The sequence below is a fragment of the Gopherus flavomarginatus genome, chromosome 18 (genome assembly GCF_025201925.1).
Source record: "Gopherus flavomarginatus isolate rGopFla2 chromosome 18, rGopFla2.mat.asm, whole genome shotgun sequence".
Lineage (NCBI taxonomy): Eukaryota > Metazoa > Chordata > Testudines > Testudinidae > Gopherus > Gopherus flavomarginatus.
The window spans coordinates 899136-913725 of record NC_066634.1 but is presented as its reverse complement, the minus strand read 5'-3'; the positions used below and the strand labels follow the sequence as shown (position 1 = coordinate 913725).

General features: G+C 65.7%; 1 protein-coding gene across 1 annotated transcript; it reads left to right on the top strand.

Moving 5' to 3' along the window:
- Positions 1–1278: 1278 nt before the first annotated feature.
- On the top strand, positions 1279–13954 carry TKTL1 (transketolase like 1). Its single transcript, XM_050928140.1, has 13 exons — positions 1279–1373; positions 3224–3346; positions 8388–8549; positions 8621–8742; positions 9122–9315; positions 9420–9584; positions 9663–9809; positions 9944–10060; positions 10944–11051; positions 12882–12978; positions 13048–13167; positions 13441–13544; positions 13808–13954. The coding sequence occupies exons 1-13, from the start codon at positions 1279–1281 to the stop codon at positions 13952–13954; spliced, it is 1701 nt and encodes a 566-aa protein (XP_050784097.1).
- Positions 13955–14590: the final 636 nt, after the last annotated feature.

Here is a 14590-nt window from a genome sequence, read left to right as displayed (position 1 = left end):
CATACCAACATTGTTAGACACTAGACTTCCAAAAGGATCCAATTTCTGCTGTTCTTCCCTTGCTTCTTTGACTTGGAACTGGCTGGAGTCTGGCCGTTCCTAGTTGCATCTTGTGAGTCTCCTGTTGCCTCTGTGGAGCTTTCTCCTCAGCAACCAGCAGCTCCAGACGCCCCTTACGAGCTTTTTCTTCTCTCTCAGCAGCTTCTTTCTCCAGCTGGGCCAAGGCTGCTTCTCTCTCATTCAAATTTCTGCCAGGTTTTGCTCATGTTCAAACTGCATTGCAAGTTTCATTGCTTTTGCTGATGCTTTCTGGCTCATGGTCGCTGATCTTTAACCAACCAAACTCTCAATCCCAAAATTCAGATTTGGCTAGTGTGGGGTTCTGACCCAAAGCTTAATTGACCTGGTTCTGTGAATCCTGCCAACTACACCGTGACACTGCAGTTCTGGCTGGACTCAACTGAGGTGCCAATTCAGGACAAATTGCTTAAACAGGGCACCCAGAATCACAGCATAAGTTTGAAGCACAGACCGTACAGAGCCAATATTCGTAATTTCCACTACAAAATGACACAGGCACCCAGACAGGACAATCCTACCCAGCACCCCGCAATCTGGCCTAGACACCGCAGCTCACCCCCTGCATATGCGATTTGCTTCCACTACAGGACCTTGGTGGCAACCATGTTCTATATGGTCCCAGATTATCTCAGTAACATCACACCTGCCATCCCACAACGTACCCTGCCATGGCTAACCCCCCCCGCCATCCCACAATGCACCCTGCCACAGCTAACACCCCTCCCGCCATCCCACAATGCACCCTGCAGCGGCTTACCCCCTCCGCCATCCCACAATGCACCCTACCGTTGCTAACGCCCCCCTGCCGTCCCACAATGCACCCTGCCACGGCTAACGCCCGCTTTTCCTCGCTGAGCTCCTGCGGGGGTCAATCCGGAGTCACCCCAGATTGTAACGGGGGCAGGGCTGGGTTCTGAGCTGAGCTCCTGCAGGGGTCAGTCCGGAGTCACCCCAGATTGCAACAGGGGCAGGGCCGGGTTCTGAGCTGAGCTCCTGCGGGGTCAATCCAGAGTTACTCCAGGCCTGGATGGGGATCCTGTGGACAACTGGCCAGCCAGAGCAGAACAGTGTGGGGGTGGGGGGGCCGGGCTAGGGGGTCCCACATTCTTGGAGGGAATCCCCCCCTCTGATCTCACTTCCTGCTGGGGTGGGGCGGGGCAGCCGCCAGACGCCGCGCCGGGTCCCGGCAGCTGCAGCATGGCCAGTGCGGAGCCCCGGCTGGAGCAGCCCCCGCTGCAGGCGCTGCGAGATGCCGCGAACCGCCTGCGGGTCACGAGCGCTGCGGGCTCGGGGTAAGCGTAGTCGGGCCCTGGGGGGTGCCCCTCCCCCCGGGGAGCCATTGCAAGGCGGAGGGGGGCTCTGTGGGTGCCCCTCCCCCCGGGGGAGCCATTGCAAGGCGGGGGGGGGGCTCTGTGGGTGCCCCTCCCCCCGGGGAGCCATTGCAAGGCGGGGGGGGGCTCTGTGGGTGCCCCTCCCCCCGGGGAGCCATTGCAAGGCGGAGGGGGGCTCTGTGCGGGCCCCTCCCCCCGGGGGTGCCATTGCAAGGCGGGGGGGGCTCTGTGCGGGCCCCTCCCCCCGGGGGTGCCATTGCAAGGCAGGGGGACTCTGTGCGGGCCCCTCCCCCGGGGGTGCCATTGCAAGGCAGGGGGGGCTCTGTGCGGGCCCCTCCCCCGGGGGTGCCATTGCAAGGCGGGGGGGGCTCTGTGCGGGCCCCTCCCCCCGGGGGTGCCATTGCAAGGCGGGGGGGGCTCTGTGGGTGCCCCTCCCCCCGGGGGTGCCATTGCAAGGCGGGGGGGGCTCTGTGCGGGCCCCTCCCCCCGGGGGTGCCATTGCAAGGCAGGGGGGGCTCTGTGCGGGCCCCTCCCCCGGGGGTGCCATTGCAAGGCGGGGGGGGCTCTGTGCGGGCCCCTCCCCCCGGGGGTGCCATTGCAAGGCGGGGGGGGCTCTGTGGGTGCCCCTCCCCCCGGGGGTGCCATTGCAAGGCGGGGGAGGCTCTGTGCGGGCCCCTCCCCCAGGGGTTCCATTGCAAGGCGGGGGGGGAGCTCTGTGCGGGCCTGTGATGCAGTAGGGACTGTCTGTGTGGGGAGTGGGAGAGCAGGGGAGGACTTTAGGGGATGGACGATGCCAGGGCCTGTAACCTGAGCTAGGTAAGGGAGGGGAAAGGTCAACACCTTTGCCCGGGAAGGGGACAAAGGAAGGGAGTGGCAGGAGGGAGGCAGTTTGAGTTTGGGCTTGGGGCTGGGTGGGCGGAATTCAGGGTATCTTAGCTAGGATCCAAGCACCCTGAAAGCCCAGAAGGACTCGGTGGAGGGGTCCTGACTGTGCCTGCAAGCCCTGCTGTAACCTGTGTTCCTGTTGTCCAATAAACCTTCTGTTTTACTGGCTGGCCGAGAGTCACTGTGGGTCCCAGGAAGAGGGGTGCAGGGCTGGACTCCCCCACACTCCGTGACAGGGCCCCTCCCCCTGGGGGTGCCATTGCAAGGCGGAGGGGGCTCTGTGCAGGCCCTTCCCCCCGGGGGAGCCATTGTAAGGTGGGGCGGAGCTCTGTGCGGGCCCCTCCCCCCGGGGGAGCCATTGCAAGGCGGGGGGGCTCTGCGTGCCCCTTCCCCCGGGGGAGCCATTGCAAGGCGGGGGGGCTCTGCGTGCCCCTCCCCCCAGGGGAGCCATTGCAAGGCGGAGGGGGCTGTGTGGGAAGGCTTTGTGCTCCTGTTGCAAAGGGGGATCGGTGCACAGGGGGGGGTGATGGTTCACTCTTTAATGGGGGGGTGCATTTACCCTTGCGGGGGAGAGGCGGGCATTGGTAGGGCTGCATTCTCTGGCCCTGGGTGGGGGGCTGCAGGACCATCCGCCTCCCTTCCACGTGCTTGGGGGGGGGGGTGTGAAGAGGGTAAGGTGCACGCTCTGCTCTGATTGGCAGGGCTGAGCTGTCACTCCATGGGGGGCTGCTCAAGCCTTGTGGCACTGCCCCTGGAGGGGCGGGGCTTGGCTGCTGGGGGCGGGGCCTGGGCTGATTAGGACCAGAATAGGGGGTGTTGTGTCCTCTGTAGGCAGAGGGCTTGGCTGGGATCCCACTATGGCCCGGGGGTGGGGTGGGGTGGGGAGGGGAGTGTATCAGCTGACTCTGCCCCATCTCCCCCCATAGCCACCGCACGTCCTGTTGCAGCGCTGCTGAGATCACGGCGGTGCTGTTCTTCCAGGCCATGCGCTACCGGGCCTGCCAGCCGGCGCACCCCAGCAATGACCGCTTTGTCCTCTCCAAGGTGGGGTGTGGGGGCCCAGGGCTGGGCTATGGAGGGATTGGGGGGGCGTCCCCTGGCTGGGCTATGGGGGGAATTGGTGGAGTTTCAGTGTGACTGGGCTATTGGGGGATCGGGGAGGGTCCCCTGTTGGCCGGGGGGAAGGGTCCCCCTGGCTGAGCTATGGGGGGATTGGGGGGCATCCCCTGGCTGGGCTGTGGGGGGAATTGGTGGGGTGTTGGTGTGGCTGGGCTATGGGAGGATGGGAAGGGTCCCCTTGGCTGAGCTATGGGGGGATCGGGGGGCATCCCCTGGCTGGGCTATAGGGGGAATTGGTGGAGTTTCGGTGTGACTGGGCTATTTATAACAGGTGTGTTGTAAACAAGACACGAGAAGTCATTCTTCCGCTTTACTCTGCGCTGGTCAGGCCTCAGCTGGAGTATTGTGTCCAGTTCTGGGCACCGCATTTCAAGAAAGATGTGGAGAAATTGGAGAGGGTCCAGAGAAGAGCAACAAGAATGATTAAAGGTCTTGAGAACATGACCTATGAAGGAAGGCTGAAGGAATTGGGTTTGTTTAGTCTGGAAAAGAGAAGACTGAGAGGGGACATGATAGCAGTTTTCAGGTATCTAAAAGGGTGTCATCAGGAGGAGGGAGAAAACTTGTTCACCTTAGCCTCCAATGATAGAACAAGAAGCAATGGGCTTAAACTGCAGCAAGGGAGATTTAGGTTGGACATTAGGAAAAAGTTCCTAACTGTCAGGGTAGTTAAACACTGGAATAGATTGCCTAGGGAAGTTGTGGAATCTCCATCTCTGGAGATATTTAAGAGTAGGTTAGATAAATGTCTATTAGGGATGGTCTAGACAGTATTTGGTCCTGCCATGAGGGCAGGGGACTGGACTCGATGACCTCTCGAGGTCCCTTCCAGTCCTAGAGTCTATGAGTCTATAAGTACTTTGACAGGGCCAGGTGAGTGCCCTGGGGGGGGCGCCCCAGCCTGGGGCAGGTGGCTGGGGAGAACTGGGTGGCAATGGGGCGGGGGGCTGGGGTTGGGAAGCTGGGGGAGGCATGGTCTGGTTGTGACCCCACACCATCTGGGCAGTGGGTGGAGCTGGGGTAGAGGGCCAGAGGGAGGCATGGCCTGGCTGTGACCCCCCCCCCCGCCTTTCTGGGGCTGTGTGGGGGTCTGGGGAGGCATGGTCTGGCAGTGATCCCGCCCTCTCTGAGCAGGGGGTGGGGGCTCGGGGAGGCCTGGTCTGGCAGTGATTCTGCCCTCTCTGAGCTGGGGGTGGGGGCTCGGGGAGGCGTGGTCTGGCAGTGACCCCGCCCTCTCTGGGCTGGGGAGGTGGGGGCTCGGGGAGGCGTGTTCTGGCAGTGACCCCGCCCTCTCTGAGCTGGGGGTGGGGGCTCTGGGAGGTGTGGTCTCGCAGTGACCCCGCCCTCTCTGAGCTGGGGGGGTGGGGGCTCGGGGAGGCGTGGTCTGGCAGTGACCCCGCCCTCACTGAGCTGGGGGTGGGGGCTCGGGGAGGCGTGGTCTGGCAGTGACCCCGCCCTCTCTGAGCTGGGGGAGTGGGGGCTCGGGGAGGCGTGGTCTGGCAGTGACCCCGCCCTCACTGAGCTGGGGGGGTGGGGCTCGGGGAGGCGTGGTCTGGAAGTGACCCCGCCCTCTCTGAGCTGGGGGTGGGGGCTCGGGGAGGTGTGGTCTGGCAGTGACCCCGCCCTCTCTGAGCTGGGGGTGGGGGCTCGGGGAGGCGTGGTCTGGCAGTGACCCCGCCCTCACTGAGCTGGGGGTGGGGGCTCGGGGAGGCGTGGTCTGGCAGTGACCCCGCCCTCACTGAGCTGGGGGTGGGGGCTCGGGGAGGCGTGGTCTGGCAGTGACCCCGCCCTCACTGAGCTGGGGGTGGGGGCTCCGGGAGGCGTGGTCTGGCAGTGACCCCGCCCTCTCTGAGCTGGGGGGGTGGGGGCTCGGGGAGGCGTGGTCTGGCAGTGACCCCGCCCTCACTGAGCTGGGGGGGGGGGGGCTCGGGGAGGCGTGGTCTGGAAGTGACCCCGCCCTCTCTGAGCTGGGGGTGGGGGCTCGGGGAGGTGTGGTCTGGCAGTGATTCTGCCCTCTCTGAGCTGGGGGTGGGGGGCTCGGGGAGGTGTGGTCTGGCAGTGACCCCGCCCTCACTGAGCTGGGGGTGGGGGCTCGGGGAGGCGTGGTCTGGCAGTGACCCCGCCCTCACTGAGCTGGGGGTGGGGGCTCGGGGAGGCGTGGTCTGGCAGTGACCCCGCCCTCTCTGAGCTGGGGGGGTGGGGGCTCGGGGAGGCGTGGTCTGGCAGTGACCCCGCCCTCACTGAGCTGGGGGTGGGGGCTCGGGGAGGCGTGGTCTGGCAGTGACCCCGCCCTCTCTGAGCTGGGGGGGTGGGGGCTCGGGGAGGCGTGGTCTGGCAGTGACCCCGCCCTCACTGAGCTGGGGGTGGGGGCTCGGGGAGGCGTGGTCTGGCAGTGACCCCGCCCTCACTGAGCTGGGGGTGGGGGCTCGGGGAGGCGTGGTCTGGCAGTGACCCCGCCCTCTCTGAGCTGGGGGGGTGGGGGCTCGGGGAGGCGTGGTCTGGCAGTGACCCCGCCCTCACTGAGCTGGGGGTGGGGGCTCGGGGAGGCGTGGTCTGGCAGTGACCCCGCCCTCACTGAGCTGGGGGGGTGGGGGCTCGGGGAGGCGTGGTCTGGAAGTGACCCCGCCCTCTCTGAGCTGGGGGTGGGGGCTCGGGGAGGCGTGGTCTGGCAGTGACCCCGCCCTCACTGAGCTGGGGGGGTGGGGGCTCGGGGAGGCGTGGTCTGGCAGTGACCCCGCCCTCTCTGAGCTGGGGGTGGGGTCTCTGGGAGGCGTGTTCTGGCAGTGACCCCGCCCTCACTGAGCTGGGGGTGGGGGCTCGGGGAGGCGTGGTCTGGCAGTGACCCCGCCCTCTCTGAGCTGGGGGTGGGGGCTCGGGGAGGCGTGTTCTGGCAGTGACCCCGCCCTCTCTGAGCTGGGGGGGTGGGGGCTCGGGGAGGCGTGGTCTGGAAGTGACCCCGCCCTCTCTGAGCTGGGGGGGTGGGGTCTCTGGGAGGTGTGGTCTGGCAGTGACCCCGCCCTCACTGAGCTGGGGGTGGGGGCTCGGGGAGGCGTGGTCTGGCAGTGACCCCGCCCTCACTGAGCTGGGGGTGGGGGCTCGGGGAGGCGTGGTCTGGCAGTGACCCCGCCCTCACTGAGCTGGGGGTGGGGGCTCGGGGAGGCGTGGTCTGGCAGTGACCCCGCCCTCACTGAGCTGGGGGTGGGGGCTCGGGGAGGCATGGTCTGGCAGTGACCCCGCCCTCACTGAGCTGGGGGTGGGGGCTCGGGGAGGCGTGGTCTGGCAGTGACCCCGCCCTCACTGAGCTGGGGGTGGGGGCTCGGGGAGGCGTGGTCTGGCAGTGACCCCGCCCTCACTGAGCTGGGGGTGGGGGCTCGGGGAGGCGTGGTCTGGCAGTGACCCCGCCCTCTCTGAGCTGGGGGTGGGGGCTCGGGGAGGCGTGTTCTGGCAGTGACCCCGCCCTCTCTGAGCTGGGGGTGGGGGCTCTGGGAGGTGTGGTCTCGCAGTGACCCCGCCCTCTCTGAGCTGGGGGGGTGGGGGCTCGGGGAGGCGTGGTCTGGCAGTGACCCCGCCCTCACTGAGCTGGGGGGGTGGGGGCTCGGGGAGGCGTGGTCTGGCAGTGACCCCGCCCTCACTGAGCTGGGGGTGGGGGCTCCGGGAGGCGTGGTCTGGCAGTGACCCCGCCCTCTCTGAGCTGGGGGGGGTGGGGGCTCGGGGAGGCGTGGTCTGGCAGTGACCCCGCCCTCACTGAGCTGGGGGTGGGGGCTCGGGGAGGCGTGGTCTGGCAGTGATCCCGCCCTCACTGAGCTGGGGGTGGGGGCTCGGGGAGGCGTGGTCTGGCAGTGACCCCGCCCTCACTGAGCTGGGGGTGGGGGCTCGGGGAGGCGTGGTCTGGCAGTGACCCCGCCCTCACTGAGCTGGGGGTGGGGGCTCGGGGAGGCGTGGTCTGGCAGTGACCCCGCCCTCACTGAGCTGGGGGTGGGGGCTCGGGGAGGCGTGGTCTGGCAGTGACCCCGCCCTCACTGAGCTGGGGGTGGGGGCTCGGGGAGGCGTGGTCTGGCAGTGACCCCGCCCTCTCTGAGCTGGGGGTGGGGGCTCGGGGAGGTGTGGTCTGGCAGTGACCCCGCCCTCTCTGAGCTGGGGGTGGGGGCTCGGGGAGGCGTGGTCTGGCAGTGACCCCGCCCTCACTGAGCTGGGGGTGGGGGCTCGGGGAGGCGTGGTCTGGCAGTGACCCCGCCCTCTCTGAGCTGGGGGGGTGGGGGCTCGGGGAGGCGTGGTCTGGAAGTGACCCCGCCCTCTCTGAGCTGGGGGTGGGGGCTCGGGGAGGCGTGGTCTGGCAGTGACCCCGCCCTCTCTGAGCTGGGGGTGGGGGCTCGGGGAGGCGTGGTCTGGCAGTGACCCCGCCCTCTCTGAGCTGGGGGGGTGGGGGCTCGGGGAGGCGTGGTCTGGCAGTGACCCCGCCCTCACTGAGCTGGGGGTGGGGGCTCGGGGAGGCGTGGTCTGGCAGTGATCCCGCCCTCACTGAGCTGGGGGTGGGGGCTCGGGGAGGCGTGGTCTGGCAGTGACCCCGCCCTCTCTGAGCTGGGGGTGGGGGCTCGGGGAGGCGTGGTCTGGCAGTGACCCCGCCCTCACTGAGCTGGGGGTGGGGGCTCGGGGAGGCGTGGTCTGGCAGTGACCCCGCCCTCTCTGAGCTGGGGGGGGTGGGGGCTCGGGGAGGCGTGGTCTGGAAGTGACCCCGCCCTCTCTGAGCTGGGGGTGGGGGCTCGGGGAGGCGTGGTCTGGCAGTGACCCCGCCCTCTCTGAGCTGGGGGGGGTGGGGGCTCGGGGAGGCGTGGTCTGGCAGTGACCCCGCCCTCTCTGAGCTGGGGGTGGGGGCTCGGGGAGGCGTGGTCTGGCAGTGACCCCGCCCTCTCTGAGCTGGGGGTGGGGGCTCGGGGAGGCGTGGTCTGGCAGTGATCCCACCCTTCTGGCCAGCTACCGGGTGTTCTGCCTGCTGGGTGACGGGGAGGTGTCCGAGGGCTCCGTCTGGGAGGCTCTGGCCTTCGGCTCCCACTACCGGCTCGACAATCTGGTGGCCATCGTGGACGTCAACCGGCTGGGTCAGAGCGACGTGTACCGTCGCTGCGAGGCCTTCGGGTGAGTGCCCTGAAGGCTGCGGGGCGGGGCGGGGCGGCCCTGGGGCTGGCTAACCCCTCCCACCCCGGCAGGTGGAACACCTATGTGGTGGATGGCCACGCTGTGGAGGAGCTGGACGAGGCCCTGAGGCAGGCGGCCTCACGAGAAGGGGAAGCCCACGGCCATCCTGGCCAAGACCTACAAGGGACGAGGCGTCCCTGGTGAGTGCCCCCCTCAGCTCTGCGTGCTGCAGGCCTTGCCTGGGGCCCCACGGCTGGCTCCCAGCTGGGGATGCCTGGCGGGATGGAGGGCCATGCTTGGCGGTGAGAGGGGGTTCAGTGGTTCTTTCTACCCTTCTGACAGCTATTGTGGGATGTGACAGAGTAGGGACCTCAGGAGAGATGAGGTGAGGTCCCCCCTTCCAGAACCAGGGAGAGAACCCAGGAGTCCTGGGTCCCAGACCCCCCTCCCCTCCCAGAGCCAGGGAGAGAACCCAAGAGTCCTGGCTCCCAGCCCCCCCTCCCCAAGCTGGGGAGAGAACCCAGGAGTCCTGGCTCACTTCTGCTCACTCCCTGGGGGTGGTTCTTTGCCAGGTGTGGAAGATGCGGAGAACTGGCACGGCAAGCCCATGCCCAAGGACAAGGTGGAGTACATCATCAGTGCCATCCGGAGCCGGATCCAGACCCATGAGGTGCTGGTGCCACAGCCGCCCATTGAGGACATCCCACAGATCAGCATCGCAGGCATCTGCATGCCCTCGCCCCCAGAATACACCACTGGGGACAAGGTGGGGGAAGCGGGGAGCCCAGGGCTAGGCGAAGGCGGTCTGGACTGACTGGGTGCCAGGGGGTGGCTGTGGGGCCAGGACAGTGACACTCCCCTACCCTGCAGGTGGCCACGCGGAAGGCCTGCGGCGTGGCCCTGGCAAAGCTGGGTGCTGCTAGCGAGCGTGTGGTGGCCTTGGATGAGGACACCAAGAACTCCACCTTCTCCGAGCTGTTCAAGCAGGCACACCCCGAGCGCTACATCGAGTGCTACATCGCCGAGCAGAACATGGTCAGTGCTGGGGGCTGGGCGGGGCAGGGGGCTTCTCTGGGGCTACCCCCCCAGGTCACGCGCTGTCTGTCCCCCCAGGTCAGCGTGGCTCTGGGCTGCGCCGCTAGGGACCGGGCCGTGGTCTTTGCCAGCACCTTTGCTGCTTTCTTCACGCGAGCCTTCGACCACATCCGCATGGGCGCCATCTCCCAGAGCAACCTCAACCTGTGCGGCTCCCACTGTGGGGTCTCCATCGGTAAGCACAAGGGGACGCTGGGCTGGCCGGGGGCGGCTGCGTGGCAGGGGCAGTGGGCTGCTGGCCCCGCATGCTGCCGAGCGAGCCTGCTCTCTAGCCCGGCACCTCTCGTGGCTCCCCGCAGGGGAGGACGGCCCCGGAGGACATTGCGATGTTCCGAGTCATTCCCGGCTGCACCGTCTTCTACCCCAGCGACGCCGTCTCCACGGAACGTGCCGTCTGCCTGGCTGCCAACACCAAGGTAACCGTCCGGGGGGCTCCTTGTGCTGCTGCCTCAGGAGTGGGGGCTGGGGGCTGTCCTCAGGGGCCAGCTGTGGGATCTGGCTCTAGGTCCAGATGGCACCGATGGTGGACTCCACCTTGTTCTTGAGCCCAGCCGTGCCAGTTATCTGCATCCTCCATTCACCTGCCCCCGAGAGAGAGTGAGTACTCCTGGGTTCTCTCCCAGCTCTGGGAGGGGAGTGGGGGCTGGTGGGTTAGAGCAGGGTGGGGCTGGGAGCAAGAACTTCTGGGTTCTTTCCCCAGCTCTGGAAGGGGAGGGGGGCTGGTGGTTAGAGCAGGGGGGCTGGGAGCCAGGACTCCTGGGTTCTGTCCCTGGCTCTGGGAGGGGGTCTGGGGGGTCAGAGCAGGGCGGGACTGGGAGCCAGGACTCCTGGGTTCTCTCCCCGGCTCTGGGAGGGGGTCTGGGGGGTCAGAGCAGGGCAGGGCTGGGAGCCAGGACTCCTGGGTTCTCTCCCCGGCTCTGGGAGGGGGTCTGGGGGGTCAGAGAAGGGGGGGCTGGGAGCCAGGACTCCTGGGTTCTATCATCGGACCCATGCGACCTTGGATTTCCTCCCCTTGTCACGTCCCTTTGCTGGTCACTTGGCAGCGTGGCGGTAAGCTGGGAATCCGGCAGCTCTCCTGGGTGGGGGCTGGGGGGCAGCTGTCTGTAGCTCGGCCTGGACGCTCTCCTGGTCACCCAGTCCAGGTCGGTTGCCCCCTGCCCTGTAATCTATGGGAGCAGGGTGAGCCCAGGGACCTGGGAGACCTGCCCGGTTGGATGTGGGATCACAGAGCCCCACCCATGGCTGGGGGTCAGCAGGAGGGACCAAGCACTAAGCCTGCCTGTGACCTGCCTTGCCTAGGGCATCTGCTTCATCCGGACCAGCCGCCCAGAGACCCCGGTCACCTACCCGCCAGAGAAGACCTTTGAGATCGGCCAGGCCAAGTTAAGGGGCTGGGAAGGGGGGCGGGTGCAGGGTGGGAGGGGTTGTTGGGTGACTCTGAGCCAATGGCTGCCTCGCTCTGTGCCTCAGTTTCTCCTCCTGGCTTGTCTGGATTGGAGGCTCTTTGGGGATGGGTCTGCTTATTATAATGGGGCTCACCCAATGCTGAGAGAGGGGGCAGTGGGCTCTGGGAGGGGGTTTGTGGAGCTCAGGGCCCTGGTGTGCCAGGAGCTGCCTGGGGGTGGTGTGCCCAGTCCAGTGGGGGGCGGGGTCTGGGTAGCACCTGGTGCAGTGCAGAGTCCCTGCTCTGCCAGCCTCTGGGTGCTTCTCTTACACAATCCTACGGGCGTGGGAAGCGCTGTCTCCCCTCTCTGCCCAGGGCAGTTGTAGGGTGACGCTGGCGGAGCCGACTGATCCAGCTCCATGGCTGCGGGATGGCTCCGCCCACATGCCTCCCAGGCCAAGGACTGAGGGAGATCGAGAGGCAAGGGGAGCTACTGAGAGACCCAAAGAGTTTACAGTCTAGAGGTGGGGTGGGAAACTGAGGCACAAGGTCACCCGGCAGGTCATGGTGGAGAGCCCAGGCATGCTGGATTCCAGTTCGGCCCTGGGCCAGAGCAGAAAGGGACTCCAGACTGTTCCTGAGCTGCTCCTGCGTGGGGTGGGAGCATGAAGTGGTTAATCTTTAAAGGGGGGGGAATGTGCCAGGGGGCAGTGGCATCTGGCAGGACTCTGAAGCCTGGGGGAGTCCCTGCTGGTGTGTTGGGTCTCGGGCAGCGTCTGTAACATGATTCCTATGCCTCCTTCGCCCTCCATAGCGCCCCCGTGAGGGGAACAACTCAGCCGGTCCCTCCCCGTGCAATCCGTAGCTGGGCTGCCCCCTGTCCCCATGCAGACACTGCTAGGTGGCCCGGAGAAGTGACCGCCTCTCGGGGCAGTGGTGGGGAGGCCCACCCAGTACTGCACTGGCCTGCTGTAGTGGGTTCCGTGTACACCACGTCCAGGCCTGCCCCCAGGGCAGAACAAGAGCTGGGGGGCGGGGCATTACAGACCAGGCTGAAAATCAAGGGGGACTCCAGGCAGAAACGGCCTGGACAGTAGGCAGGCCCAGGCAGGACATGGGGCGGAGGCTGGAGAGCCATGGAGGAAGGGGTAGGGTGACAGGGAGAAGGGCTGCCCTTGGGTGGGATTTGAAGCCCTCCCCTCAGGGAAATGAGGGAGCCAGGGCTGGGAGCAGTCTCAGCTTGGCTGGCCCTTGAGGGCAGCAGCTTGGCCAGGTGACCTATCGGTGGTTCCTTGTCCGTACACTCGGGAAGCCAGGTGGCCTGGACAAGCCTCCTGCAGGGGGCTGGCTGGGCTGGCTTCACTCCAGAGAGGGACAAGGAGCACTGGTGTCAAAGACCCGTGGGCCTCCCATGGTGCAACTGTGTGGGGCCTTGGGGCCTGGTCTGCTAAAGGGGTCACTCCCGGGAGACTGGCTACAGGCTGGAGCATAGACCAGACCCGGTGACTGTGACAGCCCTGGATCTGCCACTAGGTGGCAGGAGACTCCATAAAGTCTCAGCCAGAAATGGCCAGCTCTGGGAGGGGAGTGGGGTCTAGTGGGTAGAGCTGGAAGCCAGTGCTCCTGGGTTCTCCCTCACAGCTCTGGGAGGGGAGTAGGGTCTGGTGATCAGATCCAAAGAAAGATTTAATGCGAGGAGAGGGAAGGTGCCTGCTAAGCCAGTGGGGTGGGGGAGTGCAGGGACCCGCCTGCCAAGGGAAGGGAAGGGCCGGGAGGCCTGACCCTTGGCTGCAGGAATGGGGCTGGGTGAGTCTGGTCCTCCAGTGTCGGTAGCTTGCCCTGTCTGTCCCCAGGTTGTGCGCAAGAGCGACGCTGACAGGGTCACAGTGATTGGAGCCGGGGTCACGCTGCATGAGGCTCTGGCTGCTGCTGACGAGCTCGCCAAGCAAGGTAACCAGCGGTCGGGGGATGGCCATAAGCTTGCTCCCCCATGCTCCTCTGACCCTCTGTCCCTTCCAGGCACCCACATTCGGGTCATTGACCCCTTCACCATCAAGCCCTTCGATGCAACCACCATAGTCACCAGTGCCCAGGCTACTGGAGGGCGCATCATCACCGTGGAGGATCATTACAGAGAGGGTAGGAGGCTAGCGGCCGGGGGCTCCCAAATGCCTGCGAGGGAGGGGGAGCAATGGCAGGGGGGCTGCTCACTCCCAGCATGGGCCAATGGCAGCCTTGGATGGCTGGGAAATGCTGAGCAGGAGGGTTAGTTCCCATTTCAGTGCTGGGCCACCCCGGCAGGACTAGGGTGTCGAGGGATCTCCACTGGGATGGGGCAGAGGGGACGGACAGTGTGCGTTGTGTAGCCTAAATCGCAGACTGGAGGTCCGTCCGGGTGTTTGCTGGACACAGCGGGAGAAGAGCTGCTGAAACCACAGGAGGATGTTGGCCCAAGAACAAAGGGGCGTGGATTGGCCAAGAATCGAGTGATGCTGGAAATAAGTTTTCCAGCCATCGTGGGAGGGTCTGGAACAGAATCCCAGGAGGGGGGGTGGGGGAACCTGCCAGGAAGCTGGATTGTGACAGGTTGTCTGGGCTAGGACTAGAAGGGATCTCCTGGGTCCCAGGGCTGGCTTGTTGTAAAAAGCTGGAATGGAACCCAGGTGTCCTGCCCACGTGACACATCTCAGAGGGGCTGTGACTAGCGCACCATAAGCAACCGACGCTCCTCTGGAAAGGAGAGCTAGGGCTGTGTGCTTGACCCTTCTCTCTGTGCTAGGTGGGATTGGGGGAGCCTGGCATGGTACTCCAAGGCTTGGCTGTGTGTGGAGTGCCCCAGAGTGGCAAACCGGCCGAACTCCTGGACCTCTTTGGGATCAGCACCAAGAGCATCGTAGCAGCTGTGAAGAACAGCTTTGCCAACTAACACTCCAGCCATGTCCGGGGCGAGGAGAGCCAGCTGCTTTCCAGTCCTCCAGCCCAGCCCTGTTCTTTCTGCTAACTTCCTGCTCAATGGGACTGAAACTGCTGCTAGCATGTCTCTGGGGCTTGTGATTTCCCCCTCCCCCCAGGGCTGGGACATGACTCAGCTACTTGCCCAAGCCCAGCTGGTTATTTCTCTGCATCACTAGCAGGCTAACATTCCCTCCAGTGGTTGAGCAACTTCCACCCATTCTCCTGACGAGCTCCTGTGCCGTAGACATTCCCTGCTAACCCGTGAGTAGCTTAGTAAGCACTGCCTGCCACTGCTCCCATCATCTGCTGGGACGGGGGTTCTGCAGGGCAAGGAGAGGCTGCCCCTCCCCAGGGTCAGTGGGGCCTCTGTCCCTGGGGTAGATAGTAGGGGGCAGGTGTTCACAGGCGCTGCTATGGACCAATCTGTACCTAAAGCTTGGGCGGTGCAGGCTTCGTCCAATAGCTGCGCTCTCTGCTCTTGGCTGGTCCTGTTCCTGCTCCGCTCCTAGGGCAAGGAGACAAATATTAATGCAGTAGCACCGTGTGTTAATCTGCCACCCTGACATTCCTGGCCCGATCCAGTCCCCTGGTTTGCTCAATGTTAGAA